Genomic DNA, 19,682 nt, shown 5'->3' on the forward strand with positions numbered 1-19,682 from the left:
AAGCCCTACGATACATGCTTCCCTACCCTGTAAGTCTCAAGCTAATTGTAAGCTCTACGATACATGCTTCCCTACCCTGTAGGTCTCAAGCTAATTGTAAGTCATACGATACACGATTCCCTACCCTTTAAGTCTCAAGCTAATTGTAAGCCCTACGATACATGATTAGTCCCTACCATGTAGGTCTCAAGCTAACTGTAAGTCATACGATATATGATTAGTCCCTACCATGTAGGTCTCAAGCTAACTGTAAGTCATACGATACATGATTAGTCCCTACCATGTAGGTCTCAAGCTAACTGTAAGTCATACGATACATGATTAGTCCCTACCATGTAGGTCTCAAGCTAACTGTAAGTCATACGATACATGATTAGTCCCTACCCTGTAGGTCTCAAGCTAACTGTGAGTCATACGATACATGATTAGTCCCTACCCTGTAGGTCTCGAGCTAACTGTAAGTCATACGATACATGATTAGTCCCTACCCTGTAGGTCTCGAGCTAACTGTAAGTCATACGATACATGATTAGTCCCTACCCTGTAGGTCTCGAGCTAACTGTAAGTCATACGATACATGATTAGTCCCTACCCTGTAGGTCTCAAGCTAACTGTAAGTCATACGATACATGATTAGTCCCTACCCTGTAGGTCTCGAGCTAACTGTAAGTCATACGATACATGATTAGTCCCTACCCTGTAGGTCTCAAGCTAACTGTAAGTCATACGATACATGATTAGTCCCTACCCTGTAGGTCTCAAGCTAACTGTAAGTCATACGATACATGATTAGTCCCTACCCTGTAGGTCTCAAGCTAACTGTAAGTCATACGATACATGATTAGTCCCTATCCTGTAGGTCTCAAGCTAACTGTAAGTCATACGATACATGATTAGTCCCTACCCTGTAGGTCTCAAGCTAACTGTAAGTCATACGATACATGATTAGTCCCTACCCTGTAGGTCTCAAGCTAACTGTAAGTCATACGATACATGATTAGTCCCTACCCTGTAGGTCTCAAGCTAACTGTAAGTCATACGATACATGATTAGTCCCTGCTCTGTGGGTCTCAAGCTAACTGTAAGTCATACGATACATGATTAGTCCCTACCCTGTAGGTCTCAAGCTAACTGTAAGTCATACGATGCATGATTAGTCCCTACCATGTAGGTCTCAAGCTAACTGTAAGTCATACGATACATGATTAGTCCCTACCCTGTAGGTCTCAAGCTAACTGTAAGTCATACGATACATGATTAGTCCCTACCCTGTAGGTCTCGAGCTAACTGTAAGTCATACGATACATGATTAGTCCCTACCCTGTAGGTCTGAAGCTAACTGTAAGTCATACGATACATGATTAGTCCCTACCCTGTAGGTCTCAAGCTAACTGTAAGTCATACGATACATGATTAGTCCCTACCCTGTAGGTCTCGAGCTAACTGTAAGTCATACGATACATGATTAGTCCCTACCCTGTAGGTCTCAAGCTAACTGTAAGTCATACGATACATGATTAGTCCCTACCCTGTAGGTCTCAAGCTAACTGTAAGTCATACGATACATGATTAGTCCCTACCCTGTAGGTCTCAAGCTAACTGTAAGTCATACGATACATGATTAGTCCCTACCCTGTAGGTCTCAAGCTAACTGTAAGTCATACGATACATGATTAGTCCCTACCCTGTAGGTCTCAAGCTAACTGTAAGTCATACGATACATGATTAGTCCCTACCCTGTAGGTCTCAAGCTAACTGTAAGTCATACGATACATGATTAGTCCCTACCCTGTAGGTCTCAAGCTAACTGTAAGTCATACGATACATGATTAGTCCCTACCCTGTAGGTCTCAAGCTAACTGTAAGTGATACGATACATGATTAGTCCCTATCCTGTAGGTCTCAAGCTAACTGTAAGTCATACGATACATGATTAGTCCCTACCCTGTAGGTCTCGAGCTAACTGTAAGTCATACGATACATGATTAGTCCCTACCCTGTAGGTCTCGAGCTAACTGTAAGTCATACGATACATGATTAGTCCCTACCCTGTAGGTCTCGAGCTAACTGTAAGTCATACGATACATGATTAGTCCCTACCCTGTAGGTCTCGAGCTAACTGTAAGTCATACGATACATGATTAGTCCCTACCCTGTAGGTCTCAAGCTAACTGTAAGTCATACGATACATGATTAGTCCCTACCCTGTAGGTCTCAAGCTAACTGTGAGTCATACGATACATGATTAGTCCCTACCCTGTAGGTCTCAAGCTAACTGTAAGTCATACGATACATGATTAGTCCCTACCCTGTAGGTCTCGAGCTAACTGTAAGTCATACGATACATGATTAGTCCCTACCCTGTAGGTCTCAAGCTAACTGTAAGTCATACGATACATGATTAGTCCCTACCCTGTAGGTCTCAAGCTAACTGTAAGTCATACGATACATGATTAGTCCCTACCCTGTAGGTCTCAAGCTAACTGTGAGTCATACGATACATGATTAGTCCCTACCCTGTAGGTCTCAAGCTAACTGTAAGTCATACGATACATGATTAGTCCCTACCCTGTAGGTCTCAAGCTAACTGTGAGTCATACGATACATGATTAGTCCCTACCCTGTAGGTCTCAAGCTAACTGTAAGTCATACGATACCTGATTAGTCCCTACCCTGTAGGTCTCAAGCTAACTGTAAGTCATACGATACATGATTAGTCCCTACCCTGTAGGTCTCGAGCTAACTGTAAGTCATACGATACATGATTAGTCCCTACCCTGTAGGTCTCGAGCTAACTGTAAGTCATACGATACATGATTAGTCCCTACCCTGTAGGTCTCAAGCTAACTGTAAGTCATACGATACACGATTAGTCCCTACCCTGTAGGTCTCAAGCTGCTGTTTTGCTTCCAGAAAGGAGTTGCTGCCAACCACAATAACAGGCTGGTCCAACAGCCGTCGTGTCTCCGTAAACCAGGCGTCAAGCTCAGCCAGATCACCGAGTAACATCACCACCAGTAAGTCGCCGCGACGTCGTAGCAATTCCTCCTCCTTGTCTTCAAGCAGGGCCCAGAGCTCGGACCAGTTCTCGTCCAGACTGATCTGACTCTCCCGCAGACCTTCAGTCTCGCCCCTAGTCAACTCAAGCAGATCTGACACCGCCTCATGCAGGCGCTCTTTGGTCAGCTGGTGGCGCTCGATGTCTTCTTGGTATTGCTGGTGAACAATTGGAAGCCGATGGTGATGGGAATTCTATGTATTTCTTTTCTCGAAAGTATCTTAAAGTTGGTAACCACATCAGCAACAATGATCAATTAACTATAACAACTATACTTTGTTTCTTAAAACTAACAAATAACCAAAAACCACCCTCGCATTCTCATTTCATGAATCTGAATTGTGAGGAGGGTGACGCACACTCTTATTTGTATTTAATACATTCCGAATAGGTTACTTATATTTTCCAAGCATTTATTCATTTTCTATATTGTTTCATTTTAGCAATCCACTAACCATGAGCTTGTCGAGCTGGGCTTCAATCATGTCCAGACTGGTCGCCGCCACTTCCTCATTGCGCATGTGCGCCAACATGCTGACCAGCCAATCGACGAGGTCGTCCATGTCAGCCTGGTACTCTCGCCACGAGCGCAGCAGCTTTTCCAGTCTCTGCCTCTCGTCACGAGCTTCCTGGCGCACCGCACGCCAGCGGTCTGTCACCTCGGTGACTTGAGAATGCACCGTGGCATTACCTGGGTTGTTACAAAATAAAAACGCCAATCAAGAACCTATAATAGCTTGAAGGTAAGAGCATAAGAGTAACAGGGTGAAGCAGTTTTGCTCCGACGAAAGGCTAACCCCCGAAACGTCAGCAAAAGTAATCATTTTTAGAGGCGTTGACATTGTTGATCTATTTTTCCACAACAGCTACGTAGGCCACCAATTTTTTCTGCAGCCTGCCTTGTCTTTCTAGTATACTGATTTTTATGATTTTATGTTTTTTGAACATATGGTATTTTAGTGCGATGCACGCTATCGTGGCCACCAACACAAGTTTGACAGTGAGATTCACTGTTTTGATCGTAACAAGCTTTAAAACTACAAGGATTCCGACGTGCTATGATGTACCTACTTGCCACACTGGTTGACTAGCAACGTTAATACCAATAGCATGTGTTTGTGTCACGTGACTTACTTGTGGCCGTGAAGACCTGTTCTCCCTCATAGACCGCCGCGTCGCGCACAGACTGCCGGTCGTTAAGCTTTCGATCCAGCTCGCGGTATTTCATGGCTTTCAGCAGCACTCCGTCCATCCCATCCTCAGGAAGCGTGCGCACAGGCGACAAGAACCTACAAAAAAACGGCGCATTAGTGACTCTCGCACTATGATAACACCCAAAATCGATAATTTTGGAAGAGCGAAAAAATGATGGGAATATGAATCGGAAGAGAATGAAAACCGAAGAACATATCAGCAAATGTAGCGGAGCAATACAATTTCCAGTTCACCTCTGCTCGAGGTTTTCCAGCCAGCTGGACAACTTGAGAACAGACTCGTTGAACGATCGCCATTGCAGCAGAACAGTGCTCAGCCACTCCACATTTTCCTCGCAAACCTCTCTCATGTTGGTAGCCAACTTGATGACATCCTTGTACTTGGATGATGATTGGTCGGCCTCGCGCCTGCCCTCTGGGGACTGAACGCTGTGTTGTTTGAACATGTCCAGGCGGCTTACACGGGTTTTAATGTTACGACAAAACGCCTAAAACAACGAATGAGATATGGTATGAGAACTACGGCATTTAGCTTCGCTCAAACTTGACAAAGCAGCGATCTCTTTCTATTAATGTTTATACTGATCATATATTCAATTATCCCCACCATATCACTGTGGATCAAAATATCAGAGTGAAGTCCATTTTGACTTCACTCTACAGGGGTAGACTCTACATCATCTGGGTTATAGGTAACCCCATGTACCTTACCTGAAATCTCTGTAGCCGATCATTCAATGCGTCCAGGTTTTCAGGGTTCGTCTCGTCCGACACAAGCTCCTGGAATGCGTTTTCCTGTGATGTCAGCCATTCCGACAACTCCTCAAGTTCTCGCTCATACTGCTTCTGCTTTGTTCGAGGAGATTTCTGGTCCAAGGGGGAGCCCGACAGGCTAGAGAAGCTCTTAGAAGGTGTTGTAGAATTTCTCTCTGGGGTGTCTCTTTTTTGGGTCTCTCGTCTCGGCGTCTCATCTCCTCTAGGAGAGGCTTTCGATTGAGGTTCACAAGCGACGGGGATGGCATCAAGGGGTGCGATTTCTTCTAGGGCCACAGGTTTCTTGTCTACCTGAGTGGGCGGTAGAAGCCCCAAGGTCTGAAGATGGCGTTCTCGTGAGCGAAGCAAAGGCTGTAGCCGTTCCCATTGACGGTTAACCTCGGACAGTCGTTTCCTTTTGCTAGGACTAGAGTCTGATGATGTCTTGTCCAGGTAGTCAAGAAGACTTTGGTGGAGTATTGCAAGGCTGTGTGATATCTAAAGGAGAATAATACCTCGTGGTGTCACCGACATTTATCACAACAGTAGCAAACCAGATTGGTTGAGATTGTATGTTAAAATTTAAAATCACGGAAATAAAAAATACCTTGAATTTACCCAATAGTTTTTTTTTTCTGGAATTCTCTATAACTATACTACGATTTTAAACCAAACAGCAGTTATGCCAAGCTAATAGCAAGGATTATTTACCAGGAATTTAAGAAGCTCAGTGTTCAGGTTATTCTCTCGATCTAGAGGGCCTAGTTGTCTGATTTTCTTCTCAAGAGATGCGCCCTGCTCGACTGCCTCTGAGACCTTCCCGTCGTAATCCTTCGTATTCAAGACCAGGGACTGTATACTAGCAGTCTGCTCAGAAGCAGCCCGAATAGTCATCATCTTTGCAATCATCAGCTTGATGATGCCTTGAATCAGTTCTTCCAAGTCCTCGACCTCGACAAGCAAAAGATGGCAATTAGATCCACGATAATGACGGTTGAGATGGCGATGGAGGTTTTGTTTTTGGATGATTGTGGCATCGGTGATGTTGAGGTCAACGTTGGTAATGGCGATAGTGGAAATGATGATGTCAACGGTAGTGGTGAAGGGTGATGGTGGTGATGACGATGGCGAAAATGATAATGACGACGGCAGTGGTGATGGAGGTGATGATGATGGCGCAAGTGAGGATGATAGTAGTGATGGTGGTGGTGATGATGAAGGCGAAAGTAATGATGATGATGACTGCGGTAATGATAGTGAATGTGGTGGTGATGTTGACTATTAAGATGGTTGTTATTGTAAATGTTGCGAGATAATGAGGATCATGATGGAAGGGATAATAATGGTGGTATTGCCACGGTGCGTTGTCGGTTTGGTTACTAATGATGCTACATGTTTACCTGTTTGTTAATGTTGACCTCCTCGCTAGATGTAAGGGTGCTGTGCCTGGTCGCTATACTGGAGAGCTTGTTCTGTTGCTGTCGAACCTCGTCAAGGTATCCCTGTGAAATGGAAAGCCTGCTTGGTGAATTTGATGACAGTTTTAAGGCCAGGCGGCGTGGGTAAATCTGATTAATAAGGAGGGTGGGGGGGGAGTAGTGTTTTTTTAAGTTGATGCTGCACCAAATCAATGGAAAATATGCTATGCTGACAAAAACGTTACATATTTTGAGGTTTGAGGTAACGATTGCGGGTGCAAGTGGGCTGAAGGGTAAAGGAAAAATTATGCAGACAGAAAAATGCAGATAGGTGTAACAGCGCAACATCAAAACAGCCTATTTTGAAACTTTATGGTTCTCGGCGGGAAAACTGTTGGCAAATAACACGGGTAGCTTCCTCACTAGGTTCCCTATTGTTTGTAGGATTTACATCGGATTCATTTGTTATACGTTTCAAGTCTGACACAGAAGGAAGAAAAAGGTTAAATCTTCACGAACCTGCATGCGAGCAATCTGCTCTCTGATCACCCCCAAGTCTCCTTCCATATCCTTCTCCGTCTCGACACTCTCCTCGATCTCCGCGACGGCCTCAAACAGCTCGTGTAGCTCAATCTGTGTCATAAGCTCCTCATCAAACCCATCCTCGTCACTGCTGCCCTTGTCACTTGCTCCCCCCTGCTCTCCAGCAGGGGGCGTGTCGGTGCCGTCAGTCAAGTACAGAGACCTGAGAAACGCGAAGTTCTCGCGGAATGCGAGGATATCGTCTTGGTGCGTACCGTCCTGTTCTTGAGCCTGAAGCAAATGCAGTGTTAATCCTGTCAGTGTAAATTCCTTAATATTTGCGGCCAAGCAGTGTTTAGAAAATAAGTCGCTTCTATTTGAAAATAACAGTGACACAATGCCCTTACCCGTGACCCTAGTAAATTGTAAAAAAAATAATGTTTGAGAGATAAATATTGCCAGCCTCCGGAAAGTGGCTGCTTTACATAGGTTGCCTGCCTCCTTAATGAGAAGTATAATACTTGCCTGGTTTCGCACGCTCATCTCCAGGTCCGTCTGTCTGTCCGCGGCTCGTGCTTGAAGCTCGTGCCACAGGTTGTTCACAGCCTTCAGACGCTCGTCCAGGATGATTTGCAGGCTGCTATTTGCGTCGGGAGCCATTCGTAGAGCGATCGAATTCATGATGTCGATACGATTTTGCTGCCGAGACATCTCGACACACAAGGCCTAGTAAAGATGTGAAACGAAAAGAATGAGGCTGTCATTCGTGTTAGGAACCAGTCGAAGAGCGTTTGAGTTCACGATGTCGATACGATTTTGTCTTTAAGATTTTGATACCTCTGTACAGCCACAACCAAGTCTGTTCAAAATATCGAGAAGGAAATGAAAAGACTAAACATCTGAAGACTGCCGAAAAATCAAAATAAAAAAATCAGAATTATCCACAAAATTGGCAACGTTTATTTCTCTATTATCGTCAATATTTTTTTCTGGAACTCTTGCTAAAGCGAAAGGAGATAAAAAGGCTGTCAGTAATAACAGCTGTTCTTGTCACGCCCTAGGTCTACGTTTGCGTGACATTATATTCAAAGTATGCAAAGTATGGTCAGGCGAAAAATAATCACCTAAACATGTTATTCTTGTAAGAATGACAGAAGAAGTAAAAGATCTTGAAAAAGGAAGTTGTTTGTAATTTTTGACGTATTTGTATTACAAAAAAAATCAAATGCTTGAATAATGATTCATGAGTTCGATGAATCAAGAACTCGGATTAAAACATAAAATTTACGTCTAGTTTCAGATGCATAAAATATAACCCAAGCTATTGTCCGTTATGAATACCACGCCGTGAAGCAGGCAGGGGATCATGGTATATAGACGCCATGTTTCATCACAAATGCACAATCAAGACATCAACTAACAAAAATTACATAAACCATCAAAACATTCGTCATCAAAACACTGGACATTCGTATAGAGTGATGAGTGTTTTAGGATTTAATTGCCAAATAGACTTATCTGTCTTTATTTACTATTGCTAAACAATCCGAGTGGAAATGCGGTTTGACGATAATGAATTTCTTTATGGATGGCGCTGATTTCTGAAAAGGACAGAGCATAGCACAAATAAACAAACAGTAGAATTATTCTGGTGACATTCAAATATAAACCTTATAATTAAATTCCTAAGACCTGCTTCATTTAATTGACAATGTCACACTCCTTTAGGGTATGTCACATGTAGTCGTTGATTTGTCATGTATATAGTAGGAACGAGTACATTTTGACGGTATTTTAACGGGTGCTCTTACCACATGCTTCGCCAACTCATTCTTCAGCGCTTGCTGAGAGGGTTGTGAGCAGCTCCTCATGATGTCGTCGATGACTCGTAGCTTCTCAAGCAGTTTCTCCACCTCCACCATGAACTCCTGCACGCTCATATCCTCATGCAACACCGATTCGCCCTCCTCGATCTCTCGCACTCGGTCGAACGCGCCACCGGGGTTCAAAGACCTCTGAGAGATCGGTTCACGCACGTAAGGCTCGAACGAGTTGGTTAATTCTTGCCTTGCGGCCAGAGCAGGTTTTTGCAGTCGACGACGCTGTGAAATCTCGGCTAGGATTTCATGCGGTGCTTTCTCGTACGAGGCAAAGGTCGTTGAACCGCCGAGATCTTGTAGTAGTTCTGAATCCGAATCGCTATCTCCATCGAGTAGTTTCCTTGGAGTCGAGTTACTTGCAAGGCCGTGACCCCAGAGCGAGCCGTTAGTTAACCTGTCGTCGGAATTTGGAGTGGCATTTGAGTGTAACGCTTCTCGGTCACTACTGGGAGCGTTTAGCTCGAGGCCGTTTCCTTGGGGTTTACTCCGCATACTTAGCGCTTGTGTTTTAATTACCGGGGCCGTCACAACAACCTGCCCATCTGTCTGATCCGAAACCTCGAGAGATGGTTCACTGATCACATCATTTAGGGTTGCCAGTGGTAACGAAGCCCCGCGCGTTTCTTTATCATCTAACAAATCTTCCGTTCCACGGGGTACTTTTGAGTTTGAGAATCGCAAATAAGAGCTGTCGCTAACGACGCCTTTATCTAAAGTGCCCGAATCGCCCTGTGGATTTTTCATATCTGAGCTGTTAATGTCAGTCACCACAAGATCGTCCCTTGTTCTTTGAGCGCGCAAGCTATCGGGGTCCCCGCTTCCAGAGGAATTATTAGCAAAATTATCGGTAATAACTGAGGCAATACCATCGGTACCTTCAGTCGATTCTCGTCCGCTTTCCTTCCCATCATAATTACGAGCATCACAGGCAGCAACAGAATCTTGGGGCGTAGACCTAGCCAAGGGTATGAAGTCACTTTCAATACTTTCCGAGACGCCATTTGGGCTCTCACTGTCCCTTTGAGAGCTGGACTGGCTGTCTATACTGGCTGATCTGTCAGCCTCACTTTGTCTACTGGCATCACCACAATCGCTAGTATCTCTTTGGTCCTTCAAATCATTCAAGCTATTATCACCAGGCACCGCGCGGGTCGATCCGACATCTTGATGAGAATCTTTCTTCCCGCTATTCTCAGGTTTACTGTTTTCATCACTAGCTTGTTCTTTAAGCACATTTTCAATTTGAGACTCTTTCGCACTATCGGCTGCAACATCATTATTATTATCATTATCATCATTATCATCTGTAACCTTCTCATCAGCATCATGTTTATTATCATCATCAGCATCATAATCATCACCTTCATCAAGATTTCCATTGGCATCATGATCATTAACATCAGCATCGCGACCATCATCACGGTTGTCCCGAGTCTCAGACTCCGTGCCTTTGTTCCCTATATACAAATCAAAATCATCATAAACCAGCTCTGCACTCTGACTGTTATCCTCGCTTGGCACTGATGACGTTACTTCCTGTCCTGCAGGTGACGTCACTTCCCTCTCACTCTCCTCGCCGTTACAGTACTCAATGTCTAAATTATCGCCATTTTCGTTCGTTAAAACAACAACAGGTATGGTCGACGACGCATCCTCTTCATCACCAACACTCGACTTGTCGTCACGACTGTTGACATGTGTCGATGGAACATCTTCATGTGTTTGCTTTAATCGAGCGTACTCGTCTGGTGATATAGATAATCCTTGTTTAGAATCTCGTTGCATCCCGGACTCGTTCTCGTGTGAGTCGAATCCAGCTCGCTTCAGTAGCCCTTCAAACGACTCCATTGACGACACACCACTCTCTAGATCAGAGTCAGCGTTCTCCCCGTTCTCGTGCTGGGTTTGTGAGCCCACCACGCCGTTTTGAGTGTCGCTAGCGCAGTTTAGATGAGATTCAACAGCGTTCGTGTTGAGTGCCGCGGGTTGAATATCATAATCTTCTAAACCGTCAAGTTCTTGTTGTAAGTTCGCTAGACTTTGTAAGACGTTTTCTTTGTCCGAGTCTGAACAGCTCTGCACCAAGGCATTCCCTCTCTCACTTACTTCCTTGGCAATGGTTTTCACAAACTGTAGATCCGCATGTAACTCCTGGTAAATTAAAATTGGATTAAGCTCGATTAGACGCAACACTAGACACGCTTTTAACAAAGGCCACGGAATACTTGATACCAAGACATACCTGATATAGAAACACTGTTTTTTTTGCATTGAATGCGAAACAAACTTGAGTAAAAAACAAATTCATAAGATCCTTGTCCCAGTGTTTATCTTACCTTAGTTTGTCCAAACTAGACCATCAATTATACGCACATACCAAACAATATCTCCTCATCAGACAATGCCAAATAGCAGTGTTTGCTCGTAATTAATAGTTTATAGGGTACTTATCCCGCAAATCATAATTAGTTTAACAAATCGATTTTTTTGTACTCAGGAATGTCGGGAAAGGGGAGGGGTTTAGGTCTAGATCTTTCACTAGAAATTACACAGGGTCTTTATTCGCCTTACAGAAATATTTACCGCGAGCAGTTTGTAATTCGGCAGGTGTTACAAGCTAGTCTGCCGCCACATACATACAGGTTTAAAATAAACTATCATAAATTGGCTGAGTAAATAAAGATCCCGTTAAGCTGTGAGGGCAATAGCTAATTGTGGTCTTTTAGCATAATAGGTGTCAAAGAGGGGGAGTCTTTAAATTCTTTTGTTTCACTTAAAATAATGGATTGGGAAAACCGCATCCAACCATAGATTACTTTAGGGTATCAGTTACAGAAGAAAAACATGATCAAACAAGGTGAAGCAAAAAGAAACATTGACAACCATTTCTCTCTCGTCTCAGTTTCGTATCCTAATCAAGGATACAGGGATGGTTTGTGTCTTGCTTGGAGTGAGCACAACGGGCTCTAATGAATTAATTGCTTGAAAAAGTACTCGTGATTGTCGTCTTTAAAAAGACTCAGGATTTTACTTACGTGACACTGCTTGCGTGACTTTATCCTATCATTATGTAAAATATAGTTTCTTTTCATTATTTTAAGCTTTTAGCAATAAAATGGAAATGCTTTTATTTTAAGATGGAAAAAAGGGGAATAAAACCCCAAATCATCTTCTAATACGCATAGATTTGTTTGCGCATTAAAACATTTGACAATAATAAAGTCGGATACACATAGCTTTTAACCTTTCTTTACAGTGGCTTTAGCAAGACGCAGCTAAAGAACCCTTACAAACTAGTGCTAGATGTAAACGAGAAGTTCGACAAAGGAATCAAAAGCTCTATCAGGGATCCCAATTAGATGCGCGAGAAGTGGATGTAAAACTTCTGGGCACATTGAGTCTAGAAGGCACCTATAAAAGAAGCTAAACACAATCAAGAAAGAGGAACTCGAGTAGTTGTCCTACGGGTCCTACTTTCAAAGCATCGCATCTGGCATAAAATAACTGACAATTGCTCAAAACTGATATCAGCAAAATAATTTTTATTTGATACTTTTTCTTGAACAAAATTCACCACTTTATGTCATAATAATTTTCCCATGTTTGTTAAGAAAAGTAAAATTAATCAAATTTATTTTTTTTCTAAACAAATGAAAGCTGAATTTTAGCTATTATCTGATATTTATACCGTAAAAGATTGATGAATTGTCTCGCTTATTGCACATGTGGCACGCGACTTGTATCGAAACCCCTCAAGCTCGACGTATGCAGATAGCTGAGACGAGCGAAGCTAACGACGAGTGGATATCGCATATAGTAAATCACCCAAGTTTCCAAATAAAACAATCTTTTGACCACTAGAATCACGACAAGGACAATGAAACCCCACGTTACCGGAAAGAGACTACAGTTACAAAGAAAACGCACAATAAACACATAGACACATCCATAAAACATGGTCACGGAAATAGTAATAGTCTAGCATTTAATATTCTAATGCCGAAAATAATTGTAATACTGTCAGTTTGAATATATATTTTTGAAGTACAAAAAAAAGTACAAGCTTAAAATCTCAATGAATTCATTACCTGTAGACTGTCCTCGTTGTCCAAAAGTCCGTCTTCTCTCGCTTGCAACACACTTGACCTATACTCATCAATTCGATCGATACAATCCTTCATGGCGACTTTAAACTCGGCAAGCTTGTAATACTGATCACCAAACGCGCTTTCCCGCTCGATCACGATTCCCTGGATTCTGTCTAAACTTTCCTGTAGAGAATGAATTTGATTCCGCATTTCTTCTCCTTCGGGTGCCTCGTCGAGAAAGTCTGCAAGTCGGTACCCTTGATTCTTGACGCTTTCAAAATTATTCACAGTCCCCTCTAATTCTTCGTTAAAGGCCTGGAAATAAAATGAATGACTGTATGTGTAATCGTCCTCCTCCATCTTTCCCTTTCTGTTTATCTCATAAAATTTGATGAATGGAAACTGTTGCTAGCTCGTTCGCCGTGTTTTTCTGCTCTCGTTTATTCAGCCATTTGTGTGACACTTTAACACAAAACCCCTTCCAGATAGCAGAAAACATTTCTCATGTTCTAGTTACATGCTGAGAGAAAACAACTTCGAGTTGTATAAAGCCACGCTTCTAAACCAAAAGTTATTATCTAGAGCACAGCTAGCCTGAATATTCATCAGTCAACAAGAATAAATTATAAGGAGATGAACTCGTTATGCAAAGTACATCTTAACGTTGTTTTTTTTAAGTCCAAAAATTATCAGAAGTAAAAAAAATCAGGATACGAATAAAAACGGGAAAGACAATTAGAAAAAAATTGATAACAACAAAAAATCTGAAAGCCAAGTGAAAGAGTTAAAATAATGCGTTTACTAATCTCTGGATTCATTTTATTTGTATTTGTCTGATAGAGCAAATATTACTAGAAAATCGCCTGGGGAGAGGCTAGGTCGGACGTGTTGTTGACAATGAGCTGCGAGATTGCGATGACCACTGGGTCCCGGATGTACATTTTGGCGCCAATAATAATAGGTGACGTGAATCGATCTCTTTCTGTAATTTCGTGTATTTACTTTAGCAAATTTTACAACAAACAAAGTACACCCCGGTGTCAGGCAAACAGGGACAAAACGCTATTCAATTTTGGATTTTCTCCAGGGCATTAGCAAGAAGACATCAATCAAACAGAATGGCAGATAGCCCAGCAGATGTCTCAGCAAAATAAATTGAAGTGGATTGGCGCCAAAATGAATAGCGATCTGCCTTTTGAGATGTCTTATTATACAGTCTTGGCACCTAGCTTTGCGGGGCGTCCTCTCAAGATGGAGTTCCCCTGATACTTGCTTACTTAAATTCATTTTTGTAGAGAATATTATTCAAAATTTGATATACTGTTGCCACAGATATAATGACTACACATAATTTGAAGCATTCTTGTTTCTTAGCAACGATTACTTAACTAGGAAAATTTGTTTAATATGTTTCTTTATCAATTCTTCATTGCACAAATTAAAATGAATTTTTTCAACATTAAACTTAACAATTTATTATATTTTGGGATATAAAAACGCCATCAGGCCTCTAAATAGTTAATCACTAAATTCTTATAAGAGGAACTTCTTACACGATCTTAAGTGTATGTAAGGTATTTAACATTACGTTCACTCGCACGAGTGTGTACGAGGGGCGGATACCTACCTTGAGGGCCGCCATGTCTTGAGGGTCGATTTCACTTTCTATTCTGCCACCGTTACGCATGAGCCAATCAGTGCAGGCCGCTAGCCCAGTGTGAAAGTCTTGCCATTCAACCGAGCCGCGGACCAGCTCGTGTTTGCGGTCCTGCAGACGATCCCTGGCGCGCAGGTACGCCTGGTCTAGGTCCTTGAGTCGCTGAGTAATACCCTCTTGGTCTGTCTGGGATACTAGGTCGCTGATATGTCTTGACTTGGCTTTGACCTCGCTGATTATAGCTCCCTGGAGTTCCAAATTGCCGGATAACATCTATGGAAAAAGAGGTGACCTAACACATTGCAAACTAAACGTTCAAACACAACATTTACAGGTTATAAATAGCGTTCCTGCATTCAACAAAACTCAACGTTCTGCCTCCAACAAAACTCAACGTTCTGCATCCAACATGTAGGTACGCATATAAAGTACGTTTGGCATCAATTTTAATTGACACTTTGAAGCGAGGGATCAGAAAGAATAATTGAAAATAACGCGTAAAGAAACTCTTGGCATCAGATAAAGAGCAAAGGGAGCATACCAACAATATGATAAGAAGTCCCAGCTTGTGAGACTGATGTGTTGCGATCTTGCTCCCAAAAGGCGATGGTCAAGTCTATACATGATTTACCTTAAAGGTCTGCTGCTGTTCCGCAAGTGAGCCCGCGTTCCTCTGCTGCAGTTCCAGCGAGCCATTCATCATATCGAGGCTCTGGAAGCACGAGTCGATTTCTGCACGGTACTCCTGCCACTTCCATAGTGTGTCTTCAAACTCTTCCTGCTTCTCCGCTACCTCCCCCTCTAGACGACCACACCCTTGCATCAGCCCCTCTAGCTGCGACTCCAGTGTCTAGCAGACATCAGCATTAGTAATAAAACGCATAGCATTGATGGTCCCAAAAATGTCTCGTTGATATCCCCATATTCCACGAGGCATTGAGGTGCTTCGCTGACGTACCCTCCGTACACGCGGTGTTAGACGATACAGGCGCTCTTTGCAGCTCAGTGATTTCGAGAAATAGGAAATGGGTTCCTCACAAGCATTCGGTGTGAGTAAACGCGCTAGCATATGCAGTTTGACACAGCTTTTGATGAGAACAGAAATCCCAAAATCCCAAAATAATCATTCCCGAGAAACAAATTAGAAAATCCGTATGCAGAATAGGAAATAGGCAATTTACTTTATGAACGTAATAAGTTTTAAATATTGCATTTTTCTGTATTATCTTGGTCGCTTTGTAACTTATTAGTCGTTTTATTGGGCAGCATTCGCAGACCTATACTATTTGGGAAATACGCTCCTCTAGTAAATACTGATATAGCTAGTCAAAGTCTTCTCACCGTGCTTTGTACGGGCGACGAAGACTGGCTCAGGTCAGAGCATCGACTACTCAGGTTTTCCACTGACCCTTGAAGAGACGTGACTTCTCGGCCAAGGTGCTGCGATAGATATGAAAAACATAAGGGAAACAAATAACATGATTTCTAGCATGTGAACCCATTAAACGGATATTGCTTTTGAAGGTAGTCACGCCATAGTTAAAACGTTACGTAACGTTACACACGCTAAGCTCTGTTAACACATGCCAGGTAGCAGATAACACAGTCAACGTCACGCACTTGTAACACATGCCACGTCGTAGCAGGCAACACATACCAAGTACCGTGTCACATAGCAGATAACACACGTTACGCACTGGTAACACATGTCACGTCGTACCAGCCAACACATTCCAAGTACCGTGTCACATAGCAGATAACACACGTCACGCACTGGTAGCACGTCACTTCGTACCAGGCAACACATCGCAAGTACCGTGTCAAAATATCCCGCATATCGGGTAACACATTTAACGTTGTACTTGGTAACATTTTCTGCATATCGGGTAACACATGCCACGTCGCATCAGTTAACATATACAGCATATCGGGAAACAAATGACACGTCGTACCAGGTAACAAATGCCGCATATCGTGTAACACATGTCACGTCGTACAAGGTTACACATGCCGCATATCTTGTAACACATGTCGCGTCGTACAAGGTTACACATGCCGCATATCGGGTAACACATGTCACGTCGTACAAGGTTACACATGTCGCATATCGGGTAACACATGTCGCGTCGTACAAGGTTACACATGCCGCATATCTGGTAACACATGTCGCGTCGTACCAGGTAACACATGTCGCGTCGTACCAGGTAACACATGTCGCATATCGGGTAACAAAGGTCACGTCGTACAACGTTACACATGTCGCATATCGGGTAACACATGTCGTGTCTTACAAGGTTACACATGCCGCATATCGGGTAACACATGTCACGTCGTACAAGGTTACACATGTCGCATATCGGGTAACACATGTCGCGTCGTACCAGGTAACACATGCCGCATATCGGGTAACACATGTCGCGTCGTACAAGGTTACACATGCCGCATATCGGGTAACACATGTCACGTCGTACAAGGTTACACATGTCGCATATCGGGTAACACATGTCGCATCGTACAAGGTTACACATGCCGCATATCGGGTAACACATGTCGCGTCGTACCAGGTAACACATGCCGCATATCGGGTAACACATGTCGCGTCGTACAAGGTTACACATGCCGCATATCGGGTAACACATGTCACGTCGTACCAGGTAACACATGTCGCATATCGGGTAACACATGTCGCGTCGTACAAGGTTACACATGCCGCATATCGGGTAACACATGTCACGTCGTACAAGGTTACACATGTCGCATATTGGGTAACACATGTCGCGTCGTACCAGGTAACACATGTCGCATATCGGGTAACACATGTCGCGTCGTACAAGGTTACACATGCCGCATATCGGGTAACACATGTCGCGTCGTACCAGGTAACACATGTCGCATATCGGGCAACACAGCTCACGTCGTACAAGGTTACACATGTCGCATATCGGGTAACACATGTCACGTCGTACAAGGTTACACATGTCGCATATCGGGTAACACATGTCGCGTCGTACCAGGTAACACATGTCGCATATCGGGCAACACAGGTCACGTCGTACAAGGTTACACATGCCGCATATGGGGTAACACATGTCGCGTCGTACCAGGTAACACATGTCGCATATCGGGTAACACATGACCCATTTTACCAGAGAAACACATGAAGCATATCGGGTAACACATGCCACATCGAGTAAGACATGTCACATAGACAGCCCCTAACCCCACATACACAGCCCCTTAACTCACATAGACACCCCTTACCTCACATAGACAGCCCCTTACCTCACATAGACAGCCCCTTACCTCACATAGACAGCCCCTTACCTCACATAGACAGTCCTTACCTCACATAGACAGCCCCTTACCTCACATAGACAGCCCCTTACCTCACATAGACAGTCCTTACCTCACATAGACAGCCCCTTACCTCACATAGACAGCTCCTTACCTCACATAGACAGCCCCTTACCCCACATAGACAGCCCCCTTACCCCACATAGACAGCCCCCTTACCTCACATAGATAGCCCCTTACCTCAAAACTCTCACGTAGACTCTCCACTTGCCCATTTTCAAAACTCAAAACTTTGAGATCTTCTGAAGATGTCTGGAGCTCATTAAGTTTTTCAGAAACTTCCTGCACTTGTGATTGTATTTGTGCAAACTCAGTAGTTGGTCTGTATGTTTCTGATTCATTGTTATCTTGAGATTTCTTATCTTGTTCTGCTAATTCTGGTTTAATGTTTTCCTCCATTTGCAGCACGGCATTTCTTGCAGCCTCCCATCGCCGCGTCAAGCTGTCCATTTCTGCCTCGATACTCTTTTTCTCTTCTAATGGACATGTTTCCATCATGACGAACAACTTGCCTTTCTCCTTTGCCGTCTGTAGTAGGTCTTCTCGTGCCTCGAGCTCTTCTTTTGTGTTCTAATTAAAACGGCAACAGCAACCTTAGGATCACTTTAACACTATGGTGCACGAACACATTGATACAACAACATAAAGACAGAAGTAAGGAATTATGAAGTTGTTATTTGGTTAAGTCTGTTTCTTTTTTCGCGGGTAGTCTTGTCGTTATGTAACAAGGGGCCCTGACTATTATGCGCAGGAGAAATATATATAATTCACCATCTTCAGCCAGTTGTTCCGACGATATGTGTAGGAGGCGTACACGACAGAGATTACAACGAACATTAACTAATGACATTAACTGAGAAGAACTAGACACCTGACGCTTGTTTGATTATACAATTTGGTATCCATCATACAATCGTTTCTCTTTTTAATAAATCAGCCCTCATCACGGCACTGAATATTCAACTAAGTCACGCATTCTTTCTATTTTGCTAACGTTTTTACTTCTTACAACAAATCTATCTAGCGTCTCCGATATATCTTTTGGCAAAATTTTATAGCGTCTCATTTATCCTCTTGATTCTGACATCCGGTTTCAGTTTCGAAATAAGAAAAGCATGCAATATGTAAAACACCATGTGTAGGTCAACTTCTGTTGTATGACTGAATTATATTCTTTTTAAATTTAATACTTAATGCTTATCCTTTTTAAACTAAATACTCACGTATGAACTAAATATATTTTGTCCGGAAAGCAATAAAAGTTAATTCTGAAAATTGTACGATAGGGATGCTAAAAACGATAGATCAGGCGCATTAGTCACCCAATCAACTGTCTTTTCTACAAGTTAAAAAAAAAAAAAAACGCAAGATAAGATGTTATGATGTGAGAACTGAAATTAAATGCAGCGTAATCCAATATTAACAGCATTCAAGGTTTACCTGCAAAATTGCAGCGCTGTCTTCAAAATTTCTACTTTGATTAATCTCTTCAATTCGTTTCAAAAGAGCGTCAGTCTCGTTAGCGGCTTGCTTGAACTGAGAGCGGAACGAGGCAGTTTGCTGCAGAGCTTCGAAAACAGCAGACCCTTCATCAAGTGTTTCTCGGAATTTCTGGAGATTGCCTGCGTTCTCTGGACATGGGATTAGCCCTTGAAGATTGTCGCACGCTTTATTGGACAACACAGAGTCCAGGAGGTTGAGTTTGCTGGCGAGCTCCTAGAGACAGAATATGAATCTT

At 43.0% G+C, this 19,682-nt stretch overlaps 1 protein-coding gene across 8 annotated transcripts in view; it reads right to left on the reverse strand.

Moving 5' to 3' along the window:
- The window catches only part of LOC5508904 (nesprin-1-like), a 77,595-nt gene that overhangs the window by 10,586 nt on the left and 47,327 nt on the right, over positions 1-19,682 (reverse strand). For all 8 annotated transcript variants that reach the window (XM_048723804.1, XM_048723807.1, XM_048723806.1 and 5 more), the window contains 16 exons: positions 19,385-19,660; positions 18,125-18,514; positions 15,932-16,030; positions 15,222-15,440; positions 14,561-14,863; positions 12,934-13,248; positions 8,777-10,996; positions 7,491-7,691; positions 6,963-7,256; positions 6,426-6,527; positions 5,737-5,976; positions 4,984-5,523; positions 4,507-4,760; positions 4,193-4,347; positions 3,514-3,749; positions 2,881-3,216 (listed from right to left, as the gene is read on the reverse strand). In XM_048723804.1, the coding sequence (XP_048579761.1) occupies positions 2,881-3,216; positions 3,514-3,749; positions 4,193-4,347; positions 4,507-4,760; positions 4,984-5,523; positions 5,737-5,976; positions 6,426-6,527; positions 6,963-7,256; positions 7,491-7,691; positions 8,777-10,996; positions 12,934-13,248; positions 14,561-14,863; positions 15,222-15,440; positions 15,932-16,030; positions 18,125-18,514; positions 19,385-19,660 (6,180 nt within the window). The remainder of the gene's footprint in view (positions 1-2,880; positions 3,217-3,513; positions 3,750-4,192; positions 4,348-4,506; positions 4,761-4,983; positions 5,524-5,736; positions 5,977-6,425; positions 6,528-6,962; positions 7,257-7,490; positions 7,692-8,776; positions 10,997-12,933; positions 13,249-14,560; positions 14,864-15,221; positions 15,441-15,931; positions 16,031-18,124; positions 18,515-19,384; positions 19,661-19,682) is intronic.

This window comes from Nematostella vectensis, chromosome 2, assembly GCF_932526225.1.
Source record: "Nematostella vectensis chromosome 2, jaNemVect1.1, whole genome shotgun sequence".
Lineage (NCBI taxonomy): Eukaryota > Metazoa > Cnidaria > Anthozoa > Actiniaria > Edwardsiidae > Nematostella > Nematostella vectensis.